The sequence below is a fragment of the Sturnira hondurensis genome, unplaced genomic scaffold (assembly GCF_014824575.4).
Source record: "Sturnira hondurensis isolate 20B ecotype Veracruz unplaced genomic scaffold, ASM1482457v3 Scaffold0006437, whole genome shotgun sequence".
NCBI lineage: Eukaryota > Metazoa > Chordata > Mammalia > Chiroptera > Phyllostomidae > Sturnira > Sturnira hondurensis.
In genome coordinates, this window is record NW_028079068.1 from 11344558 (window position 1) to 11366938 (window position 22381).

The 22381-nt window shown below is 50.0% G+C and overlaps 3 protein-coding genes across 3 annotated transcripts; 1 reads left to right on the forward strand and 2 right to left on the reverse strand.

Annotated features, from left to right (window-relative positions):
- Window positions 1–3173: 3173 nt before the first annotated feature.
- Window positions 3174–8615, reverse strand: FSCN3 (fascin actin-bundling protein 3). Its single transcript, XM_037049316.1, has 6 exons — window positions 8472–8615; window positions 6763–7459; window positions 6307–6425; window positions 4590–4749; window positions 3939–4109; window positions 3174–3379 (listed from the first exon to the last, which is right to left on the reverse strand). Exons 1-6 carry the CDS (start codon window positions 8613–8615, stop codon window positions 3174–3176), a joined length of 1497 nt encoding a protein of 498 aa, XP_036905211.1.
- Window positions 8616–10161: 1546 nt separating this feature from the next.
- ARF5 (ARF GTPase 5) lies at window positions 10162–13184 on the reverse strand. The gene is made up of 6 exons (XM_037049275.1): window positions 12982–13184; window positions 12385–12465; window positions 11935–12044; window positions 11390–11461; window positions 10756–10881; window positions 10162–10651 (listed from the first exon to the last, which is right to left on the reverse strand). Exons 1-6 carry the CDS (start codon window positions 13046–13048, stop codon window positions 10565–10567), a joined length of 543 nt encoding a protein of 180 aa, XP_036905170.1. The 5' UTR covers window positions 13049–13184; the 3' UTR covers window positions 10162–10564.
- Window positions 13185–15599: 2415 nt separating this feature from the next.
- GCC1 (GRIP and coiled-coil domain containing 1) lies at window positions 15600–21239 on the forward strand. Its single transcript, XM_037049277.1, has 2 exons — window positions 15600–17323; window positions 18404–21239. Exons 1-2 carry the CDS (start codon window positions 16292–16294, stop codon window positions 19697–19699), a joined length of 2328 nt encoding a protein of 775 aa, XP_036905172.1. The 5' UTR covers window positions 15600–16291; the 3' UTR covers window positions 19700–21239.
- Window positions 21240–22381: the final 1142 nt, after the last annotated feature.

Consider the following 22381-nt stretch of genomic DNA (forward strand, 5'->3'; position numbering starts at 1 on the left):
AATCTCTCTCACGTTCCAGTTTCAGCTGCTCTCGAGATGGCCTGAAAGCCAGGCTCTCACTACGGCACAACGCAGTTTTCCCAGAGCAGAGGCCAGGCAGGCAGCACTGTGGGCGTCTAAGAGCATCTCAGGAGGCGTGTGGATGCTGCTTTGAATAATATTGAGTCAGAAATGAGAACATAATTCCCTTTTCGACTCCCTTTTGTTTCTGATTGCATCAAACAGAAAGTCTTCATTTTGGTCCTAGTTTTTAATACCTCTGTAAGAGTTGTTAACCTTTTTTTTTTTTTTTAACAGAGGGAAAGGGAGCCTCAGGTTCTGAGCCTCAGGCAAGGAAGGGAAAACTCTAACTAGGACTGACAACATCACTTTGTTTTCATTGTATTTATTGTTATGGTCACTTTCTGTTCATGGCAAGCAATTCTGGCCTTTCATTTTATGATAGTGATTAAAACATTCCTTTCTGAATAAATGTACTTAAGAGTCTACCTCAATAAAAACATTAATAGGACTGATGACAAGCTGATGAACACCAAAGTTATAAAGACAGTGCAAGAATGACAGTCACTTTGGAAGCTACATTTTGATGGAAAGATGAGTGGATATTAGGGTCCACTCTAATCAAAGAATTGAGCCAGAGGTCTCAGTCATGGGACCCTGGGTAGATTGTTCCAGCTCCCTGTAAAAGGTGGGCAGTGATGGGGAAAGTACCTGTTGTGCCCAACTGACTGGACCACAGGCAATAAGGCGGGATGGCTGGTAAACTCTGGAGGTGATGGAATGGTGGGGAGGAGGTAGGCGACATAGGCATAAGGTGTTATTACCATTATCCTGTGCCCCATAGGATTGATAATCCTTCATTCTTTCTAGACCAAAGACAATTAGTCATACCTGGATTCTGAATCCTTCAGGACAAGGCTAATTCCTCAAGGTCAATGGAAGATCCATTGATCTTCTACTTACCATTTAGGCTCTTCTATTCTGGCTAGAGCCTCAGTCTCAACCTTACACCCCCACCCACCCTTGATATCCTACTCTGTACTAAGTAAGACACACACCAAGGTCTTGGGGGTGGCCTTTTTGGATGTATTGTTGCTTGAAACAGATGTTTTGCTAAACTGGGTAGGAAAAGTCGTGTAACAGATTTTCTTCTCACGGATCTTGACTCTGGGGTTCCTGTTCTGTTTAGTGCAGTCGTCTCTCCTGGAGGAGTTGGATTTCAGCAGGTGGCAACCCACTGGCCTGGGGAGGAAAGAGGAAACGGAAACCTTCAGTCAGTCATGTACTGACCTCTGGCTTTTAGGGAAAAAGCCTGTAAGATCCCAGGGGAAGAGAGAGACTAAAGTGATTTGTCCCTTTCTTGATGAGGGAATTATATGGACAGGTGAAGTTAATTTATGAAAAAAGGCAGTAGAGATTATTATTTTTTAAATCAAGTCAATGGTGCAGAAATACCATCAGAGTTCTTAAGGAGACTGTAGTCAACAGGTAAAATTTACTACATGAGAGTGTACTAGGTGGCAGTCTGTTTACTAAGCATTTTACAACCATTATCTCACGTAACACAACAACCCTAGGAGATAAATGCATATTCCTATTTCACCCATGAGAAACAGACTTTAAGTTCATTTGCCCAAGGTCAAAGACATTTAACTGATAAAAATCTAATTACGACCCAGTTTGGAGTCCAGAAGTGAGACGTTAACCACTACCATACACTGTCTACTAGAAAGTCAGGCCGGAAGGAGCCTGAGAAACTTAGTTCAATCCAAGCCCTTCATGGAATAGATCAGAAAACAAGTTCAGTGGGATTTCATTTTATTTTTCCCTGTTTGGCCATAGTAAAAGGTTTATATAAAAAAAATGGGTAGAAAATGGAAGGAAAGGAGTGAACGCATACTGAGGCATCTATAACTAGATTCACATTGTCATTTAACCTTCACACCATCCTATGAAGTAGGTATCAATCCCCAAGGACCAAGTCCTGCTAGCTCTTGGTTCCAGGTCCGGATGATATCAAAACCGAAGCTCTTTCTACAGCACAACACGTTCATCACTTTCCAAGCCGAGCGAGAGAGGTAGATTGTGAAGGGAAAGGCCTGAAACTGTGAGGTGCCTGCCTCGAAGAGATGCGAACAGGGAAGGATGACAGGGAGGCAGCATTTTGGGAAAGAGAACCTGATGTAGAGAACAGATGAGGTGGGGATGGGTCTGGCGTGAGTGCTGCTGGAAAGCCCTTGCTGCAGTTCAGGCTTTTGGTGAAATCCTGGAACCACTGGCAGTAACCGTAATTAGGACAGAGCAAGCACTAGAGAGGGGTTGTTAAGAGGACAGCCCAGAATTTTCAGAGGGGTTGGCGAAGGGAACACATGGGAGGTGGTGCCTGGGAGGATGGCCATGCCCTAGATGAGCACGGGGAGGGCAGAATAATTATCTTTGGAGGTGATAATGAGGAGGCTGATTTTGAAGGGATGGTCGTTGTCAATCAGAAAGTTAGAAAAAGATGAAGTTAGAGTTCGGAAGAAGGGTCAAGGCTGCAGATAAATATCTAGGAGCCCTCAGCCCCCCAGAGATTCAGGGGTGAGGATAGCAAGTGCAAAACTCTCCATCTTAATAAAGAGACACAGATACACAGGTACACTCATCCCCCCCCTCCCCGCTTGCTTGCAAATCTGTGTACTATTATCATGCGTAGCATACGCGGGAGAACCTAGATCTGATTTCTCCTCATCTCTCTAGCACACGTTGGGTTGGAAGCCCTGAAAGGGAAGGCACAGATCTGGAATACAGTCATACCTCCGTACTTGTCGGCTTTAGAACTTATCAAAAACTGTACCCCTCTCATGTTGAAGAGAAAAAATGTTTCAGCCCTGAGCATTTGTTTGGGATTCCTCGCACTTGCTAGAACTTGTATGAGTCCCCGCACTGCCCCACAAGAGAAAATGCGTCATCATTCGGTACGCATAGGTTTCAGCCCTCACTACGAGTTCCGGAACAAATCAGCAGTGAGTACCGAGGTCCCACCGTGTATGTCTGGAGTTGATCAGGTTGTGGGACCCAAGTCGGCCCACCGTGCTTTTTGGTCTTATTCTCACACGCCACACCCCTCTCTCCTTTCTCCTGCCCCTCAGCCCCTGCTCCCTCACACCAGGTCCCTACCCACGGTGCCTTACCTAAAATTCCCAAATACACTCTTTGGTAATGTCCTCGCTGTCTGCAAACAGGGTGCCACTTCGGTCGGACCTCATGTAGAAGCCATTGGGTGCCAGTACTGTGAGCAAGTTGCTCCCTTGAAGCTCGATACAAAAGTTGAGGGCAAACTTCCCCCATGGGCGGAAGGTGCCAAAGGATGTTATTGACCAGAAGGATCCACCCTGTGCTGGGGAGGGAAGAGCTTGGGTTGGTGGGCCATTCCAGAGGGGAGTCCTCCAGCAGTGCGGCCTCGGAGGGGGCTCCCAGGAGATATGCCGCCCTCCCCGGCAGCTCTACTCTGCCGCATTGGCAGGTCCTTATGTGGAAAAGTGGAGCCCTGGCTGGCGTAGCTCAGTGGATTGAGCGCGGGCCTGCGAACCAGAGGATCGCGGTTCGATTCCCAGTCAGGGCACATGCCAGGGTTGCAGGTCGGTTTCCTGCAGGCCAACTCCCAGCAGGGGACGCACAAAAGGCAACCATACATTGATGTTTCTCTCCCTCTCTCCTTCCCCTCTAAAGATAAATAAACAAATAAAATATTTAAAAAAAAAAAGAAAGAAAAGTGGGAGGACTGGTCTCTGTTCTGCCAGGCCACTCCGGGGACGTTGAAGTGTGAAAATGAACAGAAACTCTATTTTCCTTTATGATGAACAGGCCCTGAGTGCCAGGCTGTGATGTCTGGGTTGGGGCTCGGGGAGGGCGGGACTGTGAACTGAGGGTGAGGGTGAGGGTGAGGGGCTCCTCACCCTGGAAGTGGTAGATGCCCTGGCGGCAGGGCAGCAGGTGAATGCAGTTGGGCTGGTCCACGTTGCACTGCATGAGGTCATGCTCTGCCGAGACGCCCACATACCCATACCGACCTCGCAGTACGAGGAAGGGGCGGTTGGCTAACCGAATCCCAAATTCCTCATTTGGGCCTGAAAGAAATAGAAAGGCATTACCTGAGTGGGCTGCCTCTAGAGGAGACGCTTTCTCAGATGAAAGCAGGAGGGCAGACACTGATTGCAGGAGAGTACAGTCAATATTTTAACATTTAGTGAACACCTACTGTGTGCCAGGTCACATGCTAGGTACCGTGAAATGTTTGTGAAAGCAGTTAGGAATTTTAATTATTCTTCCTTTCTTTGAGATATGTGAATCTATTTAACCCTCACGATAATCTTGTGAGGAAGGCAGACTGGACATCACCTCCATTACAATGAATACAAGGAGGCTGAGCCTCAGAGAGGCAGTTTGCCAAATGATGGCAAAATTTCAGTGACTCCACAAGCATACAGACCCGAATCTTCTGACTCCAATTCCAGGGCTTGTTCTAACATACCCAGCTCCCTAGAAAGCATCTTTCCAACCTAGGTCCCCAAGTTGGACTAAGCTGGAAGGAAGACCGCTTAACTCACCTGGGATGGTGGCATTGGCCATCAGCAGGCCGTTGGGGGCGATGCCCAAGAAGCGCCTGTTGGGAGACTGCAGGATGAGCCTGCCACAGTTCCAGTGCATACGGAAGAAGGTGTCACACTCCAGAGGGTGCCCGTTAGCCAACACGGTCCTATGGCGCCTCTGGAGGTAACATTGGGAACAGAAAAGGGAAGCAGGGAAGGAAAACAGGTTTCTTTCCCTCATTTTTATTCCTAGACCCCCCTTCGTACATCCCACCCACTAGCCGTTTTCATTCTCTCAGGGTATGCTTTATGCTTTCAGATCTTTTTGGGAAAACATTGTGACTCCTGCTCTCTACTTGCCCAGTCTGTGCTGTATCTCAGAGCCCAGTATCGAAAAGGGAACTGGATATCCACGTGGAGAGAAATAAACCTTGGCCCAGACTCCAAAATCACTTCAACATGGATCATAGACATAAAAGTAAAACCTAAACTATAAAACATCTAAAGGAGAACAAAGGAGAAATTCTTTGCAAATTTGGGGTAGGCAATGATTTCTTGGGATCAAAAGAACCCCCACTAATCATCGATGAAATGGAAAAATTGGACTTAATTACATTTAAAATTTGCTACTCAAAAGACACTATTAAGCAAAGGAAAAGGCAAGCCACAGATTGGGAGAAAACATTTACAATATGTATATTTGGCAAAGGACTTGACTTTAGAACATATAGAAATGCATAATTTAACAAGACAGACAACCCAGTAACAAATGGGCAAAAAATTTGAACAGACATCTCACAGAGTAAATAAACAAACACTCAATAAGCACATGTGAAGATACTCACACATGATCAATTATAAGGGAAATGCAAATTAGAGCTATGAGAAAATGTCACTACACACCCATTAGGTTGGCTAAAATTAAAAAGACAATATCAAGTGTTGAATTCTCATCCATGACTGGTGAGAATGTAAAATGGTACATACAGTAGAAACCTACTTGACATCTTCTCAAGAGGTTAAATACGCATTTATCAGCAGTTGCAATCCTAGGCATTCACCCAGGATAATTATAAAAGCAGGCTCACAAAAAAGACTCATGCATAAACGTTTATAGCAACTTTGTTCCTAAGTGCCCAAACTGGGAACAATTCAAGTAATTAACAAGTGAATGGAAAAACAAATTATGTTTGTATTTATGAAGAGTATTATGAAATACTACTCAACAATAAGAAGGAATAAATTACTGATACACGCAACACTGTAGATGAATTCCAATACATTACGCTGAGTGAAAGGAAGCATACATGCCCCGATACGATATGATCCCACGTGTGTGACATTCTGGAGCAGAGCATCTAAACGTGATCCACGGACAGAGTCCACGTCAGCAGTGGTGGGAAGAGCAAGGAGGGAGGGAGCTGACTGCAGAGGGGCAGGAGGGAGCTTCTGTGGTGGTGGAAACAGTCTCCAACTTGGCAAATGGTGGTAGGTGCATACATTTGTCAACACATGTTCAATTAATTACACACTTAAAATGAGTGTGTTTTATTGTACACAAGTTGTGCATCAATACAGCTGACTTAAAAATAGAGGCCCCGTTGGGTGTGTACTGACCAGGGCCACCACCGCACACGTTACCACATGGTCACCTGCCTTGAAGAAAGAGAAGTGTGTCTATAGAGAGAGAGCTCAGGGCTTAAGGGTTGTCTTGCTCAGAAAGCCAAGGTCTTACCTGGGCTAGGTAGCAACCGTTGGCAGAACGAAGCTGCAAAGCGAGGTTGTCATTGTCACTTTCGAACTGGAACAATGACATTGGAGTTAAGTGCTCAGAGGCAGCATACACCTCAACATCTGCAGAGGAAGGACATGTCACAATAAGTCTGAGTCTGGTCTCACGCTCGGTCTCAGCCCCTCCTCCATGCTTTATGGCTGGGGTTCCCTCTTCCTTTTCACCTTGACCTACATCACCTTCCGCTTCCCCATAGTAGCCTGGAGAAGACCCAGGCCACTTTCCTTTAAAGCCCGTACCCCTGCTTTGTTGTCCTTCTCCATGGCATAGAGGTGCTCTTGGGACCCCTAGACCTTCCTTATAATTAGGTTCAAACGTCCTCACTCATCCCAAACACATTTTCCTCTGCTCAGTAGCTGCCCCTCCTCCCTCCGTGGCTGCGCCGGACCCAGCACTTGCCGTAGACGACAGAGAGGAACTTCCGACTCCTTGACCTGAGGCTGACCCAGGTGGGGCAACGCTGTAGGATGAACCACTCCTCACCCCTATGGGGACTGGAGCCCAGGGCCAGGAGCAGGCGTGGGCCCTGTGCGTACAACATGCCCCCTTCTCCATCGCTCAGTGCCACGAGCCCCCCGGGCCGCACTTGCATGTGAAAAGCAGTCTGTGCGGACGGTTGGGAGACCAGCCGGTCTAAGTGGGACAAGAAGCAGTGTGTAGAGGTCTCCAGGTGGTAGCATCCATCTTGGAAATGCAGCAGGAATCCACATTCCCCCAGGCAGGGTACTGGAGCATCCACCCAGACACGACTCAGCGTGGGGTCGGCCCTGGCATAGCAGCGGTGGAGGGGGCTATAGAGGATCACGTGGACGTGCAGGGCTGGCCTGGGGGTCCACATGTGATAAGCTGAGAGGACCCGTGAGTTGCAGAACACGTCCTGGCCATCAGACTCCAGATAACGACCGCTGATTATGCACTGGAGGGTCCACTTGCCATTGCGGTGGAAACGGAGCAGGAAGCATCCATGGTGGCTGGTCCTTGGTCGGTCATAGCACAGGCTGCCATCTGCCTCACACAGGACGCAGAGGCCCTGTAAGCTCCTTAGTCGTACCACAGCCTGTGTGTCGTGCTCATTGCTGACCAGAATTTCCCAGGTCTGGAGGCATCGGGAGGGAGAGGAAGGAAGTCAGTCCTGCTCGGTGTCTGGACCAAGGAGTCCTAAAGCCCTCACCTCTGGCATCACCCCAGAAGCACCTTCACTGAGACCCACCAACTTTCCCTCAGCACAGGCCTCCCTTGTGCTTCTCCACTGTCTCATTCAACAGTTATCAAAAGATCCCTGGACACCTCATGCACTGGAGTCGTAGGGCTTCTCAGTATCCCAAGAGGAGTTGTCCATGCCCAGGTCCTCCAGCTAATGAAAGGTAAATCACCCTATCTTCCTTGACCATGTTCTTCAACACTTAAGTTTTAAAGAAATGTTTTGGTTTCAGTCTTACTTTTCTCTTCCTCACTGTTGCCCCTGGATAGCTCACTCAGCCAACATTTTCATTCCCCTGTCCACCTCTGCAACTGGGCAGGAGAAAAGTGAGACCTCTTAGAGGCAGGCTCGGGCTCAGGGATGAGGTTAGCACAGTTGAGATGCAATTGTTTGCTTTAGCTGTGATGAACTCTTGTTATAGGTGAGAGGACCTCGCTGGGGCCTCACCCTGTAGTACCGCCCCAGAGGGGCCCCCATCCTGCTCTCAAATGAGAACCCACTCTTAGGGCGGCTGGAGTACCCCATTTTCAAACTACAGCCAGAACAGAAAGGCAGGCTTTGCAGTGACTGCACTGGTTTAACTTTCGCATGCCCACAACTCAGCTTTCCAGCCTGGGCTGTCCACCTCTCCTCTTTGTGATGACACAACCACTCTGTGCTGGAATGGAGGGGAGGGGACAGCCAGAGCAAGACAAGGCAGCAAGGCCAGGGCTGAGGCTTCACCTCCTGATGAAGGTTTAGAGAGGGGGGAGATGGAGCCTGTGGTAGGAGGGTCTTGGCCTAGCCATGGCAGAGGCCAGGAAGGTGATAAGGTTGAGAGTGCACTCTCCCCACTTGACCCCTCCCCATCCCACAGGAGGGCTTAGTCACTGGGAAAACTGGCTCCTGTCCAGGTTTACTCTGATACCTGTCTCCGGCCCAAACCCTTTGCAGTAGCGGTGACCGTGTTCTTATACGGCTCGTAAGTGAGGTAGGATCCTGCCCAGCTGATGAGCCCAACCCTTAGGTTCTCCAGCTTGGGTCGCCTTTGCGTCCACTCCATCTCATCCATGGAGCTGGCACCACAGGTGATGACTTCGTCTGGCCCAGCCTTCCCCCCAGTGGTGAGGTTCCAAAGGCCATAGGGCCTGGAATCAGGCCCGAAGTACCCACCAGAAGACGTTCCCAGAGGGAACTTTCCAGGCACAGGCTGACTAGGGCCCAGCGCCTCTGTGACCCGGGAGCATTATGACTGTGACAGCTGCCTCCCATCCCACCATAGCAGGAAAAGGACACTGGCCCAGCATCAGAAGAGGTGGGTGCAGGCTGGCATTAGCTCTCCATCCCACCACTCCAGGAGGTGGGCTACGACTGAGAATCAGAAGTTCAGCTTGTGCCAGTGACCACCTGTGACTTTAGGCAAGTCCCTCCCCTTCTCTTTCTCTTTTTAATCGCAGAAGTCATCCTCTTTCCTCCCTGGAAGTGGGTTCTACCTGGCTCCCTTGGGGTTCAAGTGATTTGGGAGTTTGTAATATGAAAGAAAAATTGATGAACTTTTATGGCCCTTGGGAGGATGAGGCCAGGAGGATATCTGAGACATCCTCTGATGTCTCAGAAGGTACTTTTCAGGGAGTGGGAGGACACCCTAGATAGACAACCAGCAAGGATCAAATGACTCAGAGTGATTAGAAAGGCTGGCTCTGTGGCAGGGCGAAGAGCACGTCTTAAGAGGGGAGAGTCCCAAGTGCCATCCTGATCCCCAGTGGACTGTGGCTGCACAGCCAGCCAGTGCTGCCTCTGAGTACACCAGCCCCCCGAGTCTCTGTCCACCAGGAGCCTCTGGAACTCACTTCATACACAGCCCAGGGAGAAGACAAGCCTACAGCCTGGAGAGACTGACATGAAAGGAGAGAGAATGGCAAAAAGAAATAATGGTGGTGATAGTGGGTTTTGTTTAAGCTTTGTTGGGATGCAAAGGGAAGTGGGCAGAGTAAACCACGCATGGAGAATAGCCCACAACCCTGGTTCCTATTCCCCATGGGTGGGGTGGGGGTTGCCTTCCCAGGTGGAGAGTCTTGGTGGTGCACAGTGAGGAACTGTCATCTCCCAGTCCCTACCAACTTGGAGTTTTATGAAATAAGGCAAATATGCCACAGAATCAGCTGTGCGTCTTTAAAGGTACATTTTCTTGGCCCTCAGTCCAGTCCTGATGAATCACTTTTTCTCAAGTGTACCTCAAGACCCTTATTTTTAATGAATGTTCCCTCCTCCTCAAATTTTAATGTGCATGGTAGTCATTCAAAAGCACAGCTAGCCAGGAGATGGATAAGGTATGAGAGTTATATGACTTACAGAAGCATGAAGGTAGATCCTATCTGTTACCCTCAGCAAAGGCCCTTGGAGTTAGAGAAGTAGGATTTCCTCCACTGGAATCCCTAAAGTACTTCCAGTCTCAAGAATAAGGAGGGAGAAGTCAAGCTACATTAAGGCAGCAAAGTATGTGTGTGTGCTTGGGGAGGTGGGGGCTGGCCTTGCAGCCTTAGCTGCTAGGAACATCCTCCATACTGTCTCTTCGCATCCAATAACCCAGCCCCCACTTCTAGGCTACAGACACCATGTACAAACCACAGCAAATTTATTACTCAATATCCAGTGCCATTTCATAGCACCACCCGGAGCCCTCACCTTCCCTCCCCACCTGGCCCCAAGGGTATGCTCCAAATGGGAAAAAACAAAAGTAAACCCACGTCCCTGCTCCTCCTCTAAAAGAAGGAGCCTCAGCCCTGGAAGCCCCTTCCACAGGTCCCAACAGGCAGGAGAGTGGACCCCTCTGTGCCTGGAGAGCAAGGCTCCAGATTCCAACAACAGAGAGAACATGCAGGCAGGAGGGGCAGGAGCAGAGGCCTACGTCTGCGGGAGGTGGGGCAGGAGGGCAGGGCACTGCCTGAGGAGTCCGGGAGTCTGGTCATCCCGGGGATGCACGCGGGAGCTTCTGGGCAGCAGGGGCCGGCCCCTGGTTGGTTAGCGTTTCGACAGCTCGTGGGACAGCCAGTCCAGCCCATCGTATAGGCCTGTACCTTGGGTGGCACAGGTGGCCTGGACGTACCACTGTGGGGAGAAGGAAAGAAAGAGGTTAGCAGCAGGGAATAAACGGGGGATGTACTTACTTCCTGCCCAGTCTGTGGCTCCCTTGGGAGAGGCAGGGCCCTCACCGTGCGACTGCGCAAGTGCTGCAGGCCCAGCTTGTCGGTCAGCTCGCTCACGGGCATGGCGTTGGGCATGTCCTGCTTGTTGGCAAAGACCAGCAGCACCGCATCCCGCAGCTCATCCTCCTGCAGCTGAGAGAGGCCAAGGGGATGGAATCTGGGGTCCCATGGGGTCCCCAGGCTCCCTCTTACCTGTTGTGTAGGGGACCTCCCCTTTCTACCTTCTAGTATCAATGGGAAAAACATAATATTGTCTAGTCTACTGCTGAACACAGACGTAAGAGTTATAAGTCGGCTGGAGGCCATCTTGGCCGTAAGTCCAGAAAGAGCCTTTTTCTAATTTGAGTAATTGTCCCAGTCAAAATGACGAAATTTCCAAACGGAAAAACAAGAACATAAGATGATGTTTCTTTCCACCACATATTTCCCCCTCCCTACCCATTCTCAGACTCAGATGTAAGGACATGAAAATTCAAGTTCTTGTTATCTGACCCAAGGTCCAAACAGGGTGAGAGTCTCTCTGTGTTCACAAAGAGAGACACACATTCCAGGCCTGTGAAGCATTATCTGACCTTCACACCAGGAAGGAGATCTCTGTCTCCGACCCAAGGGACCAGTTCCCAGGGCCCTGGGTGCTCACCATCTTCTGGAGTTCATCAGCAGATTCCTGGACCCGCTCTCGGTCGTTACTGTCCACCACGAAGATGAGACCCTGGATCGGAGGGCAAAGGGAGGGAGGAGCAATCACTCCTGCCCAGGACATACCCTACTCTGGCTCCTCTTTGTGTCTAAACCCTTCTCATCTAGTAAACTTCCACTAAGGCTCTGCAGATGTCCTGGCACAAACTGGAGACACCCTGCAAAGGATACAGCTTCTGTCTTCAGGCAAGGAATCTAGTTAAAAGACAAGCCTGAGAACATGGCAAGACACGTGATGAAAGCTAAATCAGACAGCCTGGACTCTGGATCCAGAACCCTGCTTCTCAGAACACACCTAAGGTGGTGGAGTCTCAGAACACTAAGAAGGCCGGTTCTGAAGGAGGAGTAGAGGCTAGCTCACAAAAAGGGAGGTTGAAGGGGACACGGCTTTTTCCTAGCCTGGGGGGCCCAGCCTAGGCCAACATCTCAGTCTTCCTAACCCTAACACCACCTCCCCTGGAGTTGGGGAAACACCCCCGCCCCCACCTGAGTGTTCTGGAAGTAGTGCCTCCACAGAGGGCGAATCTTGTCCTGGCCTCCCACGTCCCAGACTGTGAAACAGATGTTCTTGTATTCCACTGTTTCCACATTGAAGCCTGCAGATAATTGGGAAAAATATGAGGAAAAAGTCCTGAAACAAAGGACCTCACTAAAATTACGTGGATTCAGCAGGGTCACAAAACCAGAAGGCAGTGATCAAAGCCCAAGGGAACAGAAGCCCAGAGGATGGGCAGTCCACAGACGGGGCGGGGCTAGGTCACATCCAGCCCTCCTCAGCCCTCCTGGACACCACCCAGAGCGTCCAGATACTGTGACCCACTTCTCAGGTAGCTGTATCTGGTGTCACCTCCCACTACTGGAAAGAGAATGGGGAGTACACCCGGAGGAGGTCAGCCGCCGCACTCCCGCTCCTCCCGATCTCGTCTCCAGACTCACCTATGGTGGGAATGGTGGTGACAATCTCCCCCAACTTCAGCTTGTATAGGATTGTGGTCTTGCCAGCTGCATCCAAGCCAACTGTAAAGGAGAGAGGCATAGAGATGGGAGTGAGGGAGCCCCCTAGAGACCAGGGAAGGGGAGAGCCTAGGACAGCTGACGGTGACGGGGGCGGAGAGCCCGAGCGCCTCCAGGTGCGCGCCGTTGTCTACCTTCCGGGCCTTGAGGGTAGTCTGGGTTGTGAGCGCCAACTCCAGACCCCAAAGCTGGAGGGGCGGGAGAGGGCTGAGGGGTGTCAGGTCACTGGAGGAGGGCCGTGCTCCTTTTAAAAGTCGTTTCCAAGGGCGGAATCCTCCCTTCCCACCAGCCGGACTAGGGCGGAGGGAGCGTCACCCCACCCAGGCCCGCAGCTCCGGGTCTCAGGCCCCAGGGGCGGCGCTGCAGACAGCGACCTTCCCGAGAGCTGTAGCCCTGGGGGTTAGGAGGTGGGTGACTCGGGGTTGGAGATCGGGTGAGCCAGGCTGGAGGGACGCAGGGGCGGGAGGGGTGTGCGGGGGCCGGCGCTCCCGTTCGGGCCGCGCGCACGATCTGCCTCACCCATGAGGATCCGCATCTGCTTCTTTCCGAAGATCCGCGAAAAGAGCGCGGACACAGTGAGGCCCATGGCGGGGGCCCGGGGGAGGGGGCACTGGCACGGACAAGGGGTGCAGGCTGGAACCGGCCGGCCGCGGGGGGATGGGGCTCGCCAGCGGGAGGAGGAGGTGCTGCCACCGCCTCCGCGCGTCCCGGCCCGCCCTACGTCACTGCAGACCCGCCCCCTTAGGGCCCCGCCCCAAGCTCCGCCTCCCCGGGCTCCGCGGCTTCGACTCCTCCAAAAACTGAAGCTGAGCGAGATGTTGCCTCTTGGCTGGCTCGCACGCCGGATTTTTAAAGAGGAAGGGATCAGGATCTCCCCCACGTTTCTAGAGCTCCTGTCTCGCCTGTGGCTGCTGAACCGGCAGTCCGAGCGGGGCCGAGGAAAGCTTTTCACGTTCCACAGAGGTCCCCGCCCGCATCTTCAGTGGTCGGCCGCAGGGCTTTTGTTTGAGGCGTTCAGCCTACTCTGGGCTCTGATTTAAACTCTAGGTAACTAGCAGCATCGACTGTGGGCACTACCCTCTCAGTGATGCAGAATCTCCATGCAGTTGTCTTTGTCCTCCCTTTTGCCCTCTCAGCTCCCAGTGAGGGGCTTTGTGCTTAGTAGGTGGTTCAGGGATAGTAGAATCTCAAGAGGAGTGCACGGGAGGTGGGAGAAGAAGATGCCCGAGTGCTAGCTGGCTTTCCTGATTCCCTAAAAGGCTTGCTTCATAGATCCCGAAACAGCGGAACCAGTGGAAGATTCCTGGCTCCGGGAAGCGCGGTCATAGACCCTACCGCATACTAACGCACTCGGCCTTGCCTCGATGAGCCTAGAAGCAAAATGCCTTTCCGTCTGGACCCAGGCAGCCTATCTGAAGCTCCTTCCTCACTTTTCCACGGATCTAAAAGCCTAGATTATGAACACCTATCCAGGGTGTTGTGAGGATCTTGCCTCCTTAGACCCAAGGAGCTTCACCAGTATAATTTCATCACTCAACAGAAGTAGAAAGAGGAGAAACTGGGTCAGTGTCGGACTTTTGCTTACCAGATGCTTGTGGGGTTGAATTGGACTGATAGGTTTGTCCACTGGAGCAAGGGCAGGTGGTTTGCTTATTCTGGATCCCAGTAACCTAAGAGCCCCTGTTTATGGACTAGATGTGGTGAGGTGAGCTGGGAATCAGAGAACCTTGTACACTTATTCAACAATTATTGAACCCCCATATGTGCCACTGTTCCACGTCCCAGTTCATATCTCAGTTCTGCCTTTTTGTGTGTGTGAGGGCTTATTTTCAACAATCCTCACAACCTATTATTTTTAACGACAGATGGAGACTAATATCTGACCTGTCTCATGAGGTTATGGTGAAGATTAAAGTGATGAGAGAGCATACCTGAATGTTTTGTGTAATGCAGCTGGGTGGTACTTGGGCCTCTAAGAAGCTTGGGCTGAACAGACCTCCAGAGCTTGCCCCACCCTGACCTGCAAGGCCTGTAAAGAGATCAGACTGTGGGCACTAGGTAGAAGGGCAAGACTTTACCCTTCAGTGATAGACTTGAATTCCTAACAAGGCTTTTACAAGGGCACAGAATACATTTAAAAGAGTTCCGGTAAAATAACACAACTAGTGGTGAACAAGACAGGTGAGTTCTACATCTTTAGCTCTTTTATTAACCTCTTCTTTTCATCCCTGTTGTCACTGCCCTATCTCACTACCATCCCCTCCCATGACTGAATTACCAGGAGCCACCTCACAGGTCCCTCACCCCTTGGTATCACCACCTAGTCATACAAGTCTTGATAATGACACTTTTGTGATTAAAATTTCATGTTTTTTATCATCCAGGACGAAATCTAAAGGCTTTAACTTGAGTCCCCCACCTACTATGCCAGCCCCATCTGTTGCCACCTCCTTCACACGTAGCCTAAACTGCTGCCTTGAGATGACTCAGTGCTTTCCAGGTAAGCCAGGGTCCTTAATGCCTTAGGAGTCCTTGCAATCTTTTCCCTCTGCCTGGAATGCTTGTTTCTCTCCTCTCTAGTTAGATGGGCAATCACTCCTCACCCTTCAAATCCCAAAGTTTTTTTTTCCTCAGAGCCTTCTCTGCCTCCCCTAGATAGGCCCCCCTCCTAACTTCCATTTCACTTTAAATATACTTATGTATACTGGTATGATGGCAGGACTTGCATTTGTATGCCCATTTCCTCACTGGATGTGAGCTTCTCGAGGACAGGACTTTGTCTTTTCACGGTGATCATCTCGCACAGCATTCGGTATGTTGAGAGTGGTATTGATCTGCATAGAGTTCCTAAAAATACGGAATGACCTTGGACAGGTTACTTAATCTCTCTGCACCTTGTTTCCATGCTCACTGAGCAGAATTACTGTAAAGACTACATAGTAAAACTCTTGTGAAGCTCCTGGAATATAGTTCACACTTGGAACAGATATATTGGCTATAGGGTGCCCTCTGCAAACATTTGCTGAATCAACTCAGCAGACTCAGAAAGGGTGCTAATAATTATACTATAATACGCCTACTAGGTGCCAAACACTGTCCTATAAAGGGGTGCCATTTTCGTGGTCTAAATGAGACTCTTAATTGTTGTTCTTTAGGGACAAAGGTGTTGATAATGGGCATGTGTCAATCTCGAATGTTTAATAAGGACTCAGTGCCACGTCACCTTGTCCCTTGCTGATCGGAGCCTGAGGGCAAGCTGAGGCAACACGAAACCATCACTCGTGTGTCCTCAACTTGTGCTTGCTCCGCTGTTCCGGAGAGTGGTCGACTTGCAGACGCGCTGGAACCTCAACAGGTGACCTCCTACTGGAGGGCTGAAGCAGTCAGGTCCACGCCGTGTCCACTGGGGGCGGAGCCTATGGCGTCGTGCTGCCGTCACTTCCAGCGGACCCGGAAGCGGTAGTTAGGAAGTCCTGGTGGGGCTGAGATTAGTTTAAACCCCGGGGGCCGTGGGCGCAGGGCCGGCCGGGGCTGCGGCAGCCCGGGCGAGCGGAGAACGTGGAGCGGCCTCCGGGACCGCGCAGGGCAGGCCCGGAAGTGCGCTCCTCCCGTGCCGGCGTCGCTCCGCCTCCGGGTAGGACCCGCCCCCTCTCCCAGTGCTTGGAACTCGGGGCGCTCCGCCGGGCTGCCCCGCAGTCCCACGTCCGTATCACACAGCTGGAGGGGCAGGTTTGCGGCCTCGGAGACGACGACGTCCGCCAGCGTCTGCGCGACGACCCTTTACCAGGCTACCCGAACCCTGACGTGGAACAAACAATTGTGAATCCTCATGGAGAAGTTTGGGATGAATTTCGGGGGCGGACCGAGCAAGAAGGATCTGCTGGAGACCATTGAGACCCAGAAGAAGCAGCTCAACCAGTACCAGGCACGTCTCAAGGATGTGGTCCGCGCCTATAAAAGCCTCCTGAAAGAGAAAGAGGCTCTAGAGGCCAGCATCAAGGTGCTGTCTGTATCCCACGAAGCAGATGTGGGCCTCGCAGGTGTCCAGCCTCCAGGCCTCACCTGTTCTGACACTCTGGATGACCGATACTCCACTCACAGCGAGGACAGCACTGGGACCGCCACCAGCTTGGATACCACAGCCAGTCTCACTAGCACCAAGAGTGAGATTGGGACAGAAGATGACCGACTGGCCCGTGGACCACCACCTCTCAAGTCCGAAGAGGCCAGTGGTTCGGAGAGTGGTGTTAGCAGTAGCAGTGGGGATGGACCATCTGCTGGTGGGGAGGTGGACAAAAGACTGCACCAGCTGAAGACCCAGTTGGCTACTTTGACTAGCTCTTTGGCCACAGTTACCCAGGAGAAGTCCCGCATGGAAGCTTCTTACCTGGCTGACAAGAAGAAGATGAAACAGGACTTGGAAGATGCCAGTAAAAAGGCAGAGGATGAGAGGGACCGTCTAGAGGGAGAATTGAAGGAGCTTCAGGAGCAGGTAGCAGAAACCAAAGCCAGACTTATCACTCAACAGCACGATCGGGCCCAAGAGCAGAGTGACCATGCCTTGATGCTACGTGAGCTCCAGAAACTGCTGCAGGAGGAGAGAACCCAGCGCCAAAACTTGGAGCTTCAGTTAGAAGAGACTCGAGAAGCCCTGGCGGGGCAGGCATATGCCGCTGGTCAGATGGAAGGATTTGAACTGCAGACTAAACAGCTGACCCAGGAGGTGGAGGAGCTCAAAGGTGAGCTGCAGACTCTTCGAGGTGAGAAGAATCAGCCAGACCCCCGGCTGCAGGAGCTTCAGGAAGAGGCTGCCTGCCTTAAGAGCCATTTCCAGGCTCAGTTGCAGCAGGAAATGAGAAAGGTAATTATCTTCATCTCCTTCAAATAATCATTTAGCCTGAAGTGGAAAATATTAAGGTGGTTTTTAAAAAAATCTCATTTGATGGTTAGATCTAAAGTGGCTGCTTTGTCAGTTTTTTTTTTTTAAATACTTACCTGAGGATATGTTTATTGATTTGGGTGAAGGCAGAGGGGAGAGAGAAAGAGGGAAATATCGATCAGGTGCCTCCCATACACACCTCTTCTGGGGATCTAACCCAAAACCTAAGTATGTGCCCTGACCTGGGCTCAAACCTGCAACCTTTTGGTGAACACTCCAGCCAACTGAGCCACCCAGCCAGGGCTGCCCCATCAGTTTTTGAGGCTTTTAAAAAAGTTTTATTTGTGAGTGCTGGGAATTCCTGTTCTGTGTGGTGTTGACAGTAGCCACAGACCGTGCTTCCAAAAGGATGGAAGTTTCTGAGTGCAGGCCAGGCTGGAGCCAGACAGCTCCGAGCCTCTGGGCATTGGCGTCTTGCCAGCTGTGCTCTGTGAAGCAGTACTGTAGCAGCTGTGCAGAGAGGTAGTGTGTTTGCTTGTGGGTATATGCCTATATGTAGAGGGCAATGGGAATTTTCTCCGAAGAAGCAACCTTTTGTAATTGCTTTCAGTCAAGATTTGCCTTTTCTATAAAGACATTTGTACAGTGCTTCTGTTCAATGTGGAGAGAGTTCCAATTAAATTCTGAACTTTCCAAGAATATTGGAAGAGGGAAAAAAATGTCATGTGATTTCTTAAAACGATTTGGGGAAGTACATGATAGACAAGGATAACATTTAATATGTGAGTTCAGTGTATGATAGGAGAAAGTGGAAGCACTAAAGCAGAATAAAAGCAGATATACAAATGTTCTTAATATTGATTGTCTAACTTGTGACTGGGAGTAGAACCCAAGTAGGATATAGGGACTTTTATTAGCTCCCAAATCAACAGAAAAATCCTCAGTTCCCATTTCTGCCAGGTCAATCCCCTCCTGTTGCTTCCCTCTCTTGCTTTTTCAAAGTTTCCCATAGGGCTTTGTGACTTTTCTGGGTGCATTTCTCACTGTCCCTTTGTTTCATAGACAGCCCTTATAGAGGATCAACTACGCCAGCAGTCTCAGCTGGAAGAGCAGAGGGTGGCAGCCCTGGAGAACCAAATTTCTGAGGTGTCGGAACTGCTGGGCACTTACGAGAAAGCCAAGCAGAAGGATCAGCTGGCCATCCAGAAGCTGAAGGAGCGCATTTTGCAGCTGGACCTGGAGAATAAGACGCTAGCTCTTGCAGTCTCCAGTCGGTCCCCTCTAGATAGCCACGCAGAAGAGTCCAATCTGGATGTCAATGTCCTAAAGGATAAGATGGAAAAGCTGAAGAGGCTACTGCAGGTGGCAGCCAGGAAAAGCCAGGTGACCTTGGATGTAGAGAAGCTCTGTGACCTGGAGATAATGCCCAGCTCCGAGGCTGCCGATGGGGAGAAGGCGACTGCACTTTACTACCAACAGGAGTTGAAACAGCTGAAGGAAGAGTTTGAGAGGTACAAGATGAGGGCCCAGGTTGTCCTTAAGAGCAAAAACACCAAAGACGGTAACCTGGCCAAGGAACTGGAGGAAGCCCAGGAACAGCTTGCAGAGCTGAAGGAAAAGTATATCTCCCTGCGGCTGTCCTGTGATGAGCTTGAGCGCCAGCACCAGCAAGAGGCTGAGGACTGGAAGCAGGAGCTGGCCCGGCTGCAGCATCACCACCGGCAGGAGCTGGAGCGGGGCCAGCTGGACTTCAGGGACCGCACTCTGAAACTGGAGGAGGAGTTGCACAAGCAGCGGGACCGTGCCCTGGCTGTGCTGGCTGAGAAGGACTTGGAGTTGGAGCAACTGCGGTCATTGGCCTTGTCTTCTATGCTGCCTGGACGCAGGAGCCCTGTCAGTGGTGGGGGTCCTGGGGACCCGGTTGACACAGCTTCTCCAGATAATCTGACCCAAGCACTTGAACTTGCTGCGGCCAATGAACCCACTTTCTTCCTGTATGCTGAGCAGTTGGCCCGCAAGGAGGTGGAGATCACATTGCTGAGGAAGCAGAAACACAGGCTGGAGGTGGAGGTGCATCAGCTGCAGGAGCGGCTGCTGGAGGAGGAAGAACGGCATCGAGAGGAGGTTGGAGTCCTGCAGAGCCACATTGAGAAGAACATCAGGGACCAGAGTAGGGAGGGAGCCAACCTGGAGTACCTTAAAAATATCATCTACCGCTTCCTGACCTTGCCTGACAGCCTGGGCCGCCAGCAGACACTCACAGCCATCCTGACTATCTTGCATTTCAGTCCAGAGGAGAAACAAGTAATAATGCAGCTCCCACCCGGTGGTAGCTGGTGGCTTTCTGGCAAGAGATGATGCTATTTTCACTAACTCCTGAAATATCTGTGCCTTTTATGAGCAAAGGGACAGGCTGTGGTTTCTACTGCCTCTTCTCTGACCTTATTATTTTTTCCTTATTTTCTTGAACTGGGAGGCATCTTCAAAGTGGGGTGGAATTTTCTGCCAAATCTCATTAATTCCACTTAATCTTTGTGCCCTAGAGATGCCGGCAGTGTTGGGATGACATTTTATGGTTAGGGCATGTGTGTGTGAGGAGGAATAGGGGGAGAGGTAAGGATTGAGAAGTGCAAACGTTGGGGAAGTGGTGAGACTATTTGGGAATAAGACTTTTTTGTTTTAATATTACGCTTCTGGTGGAGAACTAGGAGTGAGTGTGACTCCAAAGGGAGCTCAGTTAATTTCTAATCAGGCACAAGGACCAGCAGTTTTCTTCATTGTCGCAGTCTGAGTCTGGTCCACTGCTGCCCCAATTATCTGGGGACGTAAATCCAGGCTGGAGAGGGACGGGGAACTTTGCAATAGTGACAGATTGTCCACCAGTCCAAAGGGCCAAGGAATAGTGAGCTCATCCTAGAACTGGGAAGCTCAGTCTAGTTAGGGCTGGATACGACCTACTCAATCTGGACAAAACACACCACTTCTGACCAGTTTGATTTTAGGGATTTCCTGATGACCTGCTTTAAGCCTGGATAGGGTTATAATAGACCTTTCACACTTGTCCCTACCTTAACCGGCCCGCCTAAGGTTGGCCTGAGATTGTGAGTGAGTGACGGCTATCTGTTCTTTAGTGTTGAACTTCCATTAGGAAAAAAAAAATCCTAGCTTCTTACAGAGAGGGGTTCTATTGGCAAGCTCTGATCCCTCTGATCCTGCCTGGATGCAAGGAATTAGCTCAAGAGATTTATAGGGAAAAGGAGAAAGATTTGCCACAGCAGAAGATTCCAGGAGATTGCTGGGACCCTCACAGGAAAGTGGCAGAAGTTCAGGCCGAGCTCGGGTACTTGCTGCTGCAGGGATAGCATTCTGACTACATCCTCGCATCTCCACAGGCAAAGTGTTCATGGGTTACTGTCACCAGGGTGTGTTACCCACTCCTTAGGGAGGTAATGGAGTTTTGGTCCACAGTCCTCATCTGCCCACAGGTGTTACTACAAGTTTTCCTCCTCTGTGGGGTTTCTTACATTTGCTGTTGCATAAGTAGATTCATTCTGCCCTTAACGGAGGGATTCAGGAAGTTGGGTTCAGACAGTATCAGTTTCTCTGTTCCTTGCCCCCATCTGCTCTTGCTGGTTTGAGAAATCTTTGGTCCCCTAAAGACCAATGCTTTGCCACTCACTGGACTAGTCTGTATCTTTCTGTTATTTCATCATAGAGTGCTGTCTTGTGAGGGTTTAGGGTGCAGAAGACTCTGACTAAATGTTCTGATTGGGAAGCAGGGTGACCTGGGTTATCTACAAACAACAAATACAGTGCACAGACTTAATGGAACAGAAGTGACAATGTATTCAAATGTTAATAACATAAACCATGGATTTATTAAACCCGAACAACTTGACCTGTGTGCTTTCTTTTATTTTGTTTTTTAGATTTTACTTATTTTTAAAGAGAGAAGAATGAAGGGAGAAAGGGAAAGAAATATCAACTGGGGATCTGGCCTGCGACCCAGGCATGTGCTCTGATGGGGAATCGAACTGGCGACCCTTCGGTTCACGCACTGGCACTCAATCCACTGAGTCACACTAACCAGGGTGACCTATATGCTTTTTTAATGGTGCATATTTATTTGAACACAAATAGAGTGTGAATGTAAATGGTAAATCCATAAGCCTGAATCTAGGGATGAATACTTCAATGGTTTAACTGCCTCAATTACAACACTGTGTTTTCAGTCCGAATTCTGTGTATATGTGTTTGTGCGCAGGCAGCTACATTGGAAAAAGCTGTCTCATGTTTAGTGAGTGGGCTTGAAACTTCCATAGTTACCGCTGTAAACTTCTGAAGTAATCTCTCTCTCTCTCTTTTTTTTTAGTAGTAGAAGTAATCTCTTTAGGAATGCTGTCTTATACTTCAAATCAAGATTCATGATGTCCCAGAAAAGTTTCTCAGGATATCAAACTAAACTTAATCATAATTTAGTTTTCTTACCGATGCCCTTCAGTGTAGGATGAACCATTGTTATTTGGAGGTGGTTGTGAACAGAATAGAATGGTCGGTAATTACAGTTGCTTTTCTGGGACTAAGAGTTCCTGTGCTTTTGACTTTTGAAAAGATACTAAATGGCAATGAAGCAAGTCGCTTTCTGATTAATAATTTTAAGTATCCATGTACATAAGGCTGTGAAGGCCCCCAATTTAGATGAAAAGACTCGATTCCTTCCTACCCTTAAGGACATGCAAGTTCCTTGTCTCCCTGGCCCTCCCCTCCAAATAAGGTTTTCAGTTATTTTACTGGTTTGCCTGTGCTAGATACCCTTGGAAAAGGGAGAGAAAAGAATTGACATCAGACTCAGTCAGAGAAAAATAAAATTTCCTTGGGCTCTGGTCCTGGAATATCAGACAGTGCATGGTGTCAATGTGAGACTGAACCTTACTTGTTTAGCTATTATTGCATAAATCAGAGGAAAATCGAAGGGGAGAGGGGGAGAATGTGGCAGGAAGGCCAGTTGACAACTGTAAGGGCTTTCTGCTGCCCTGTCCC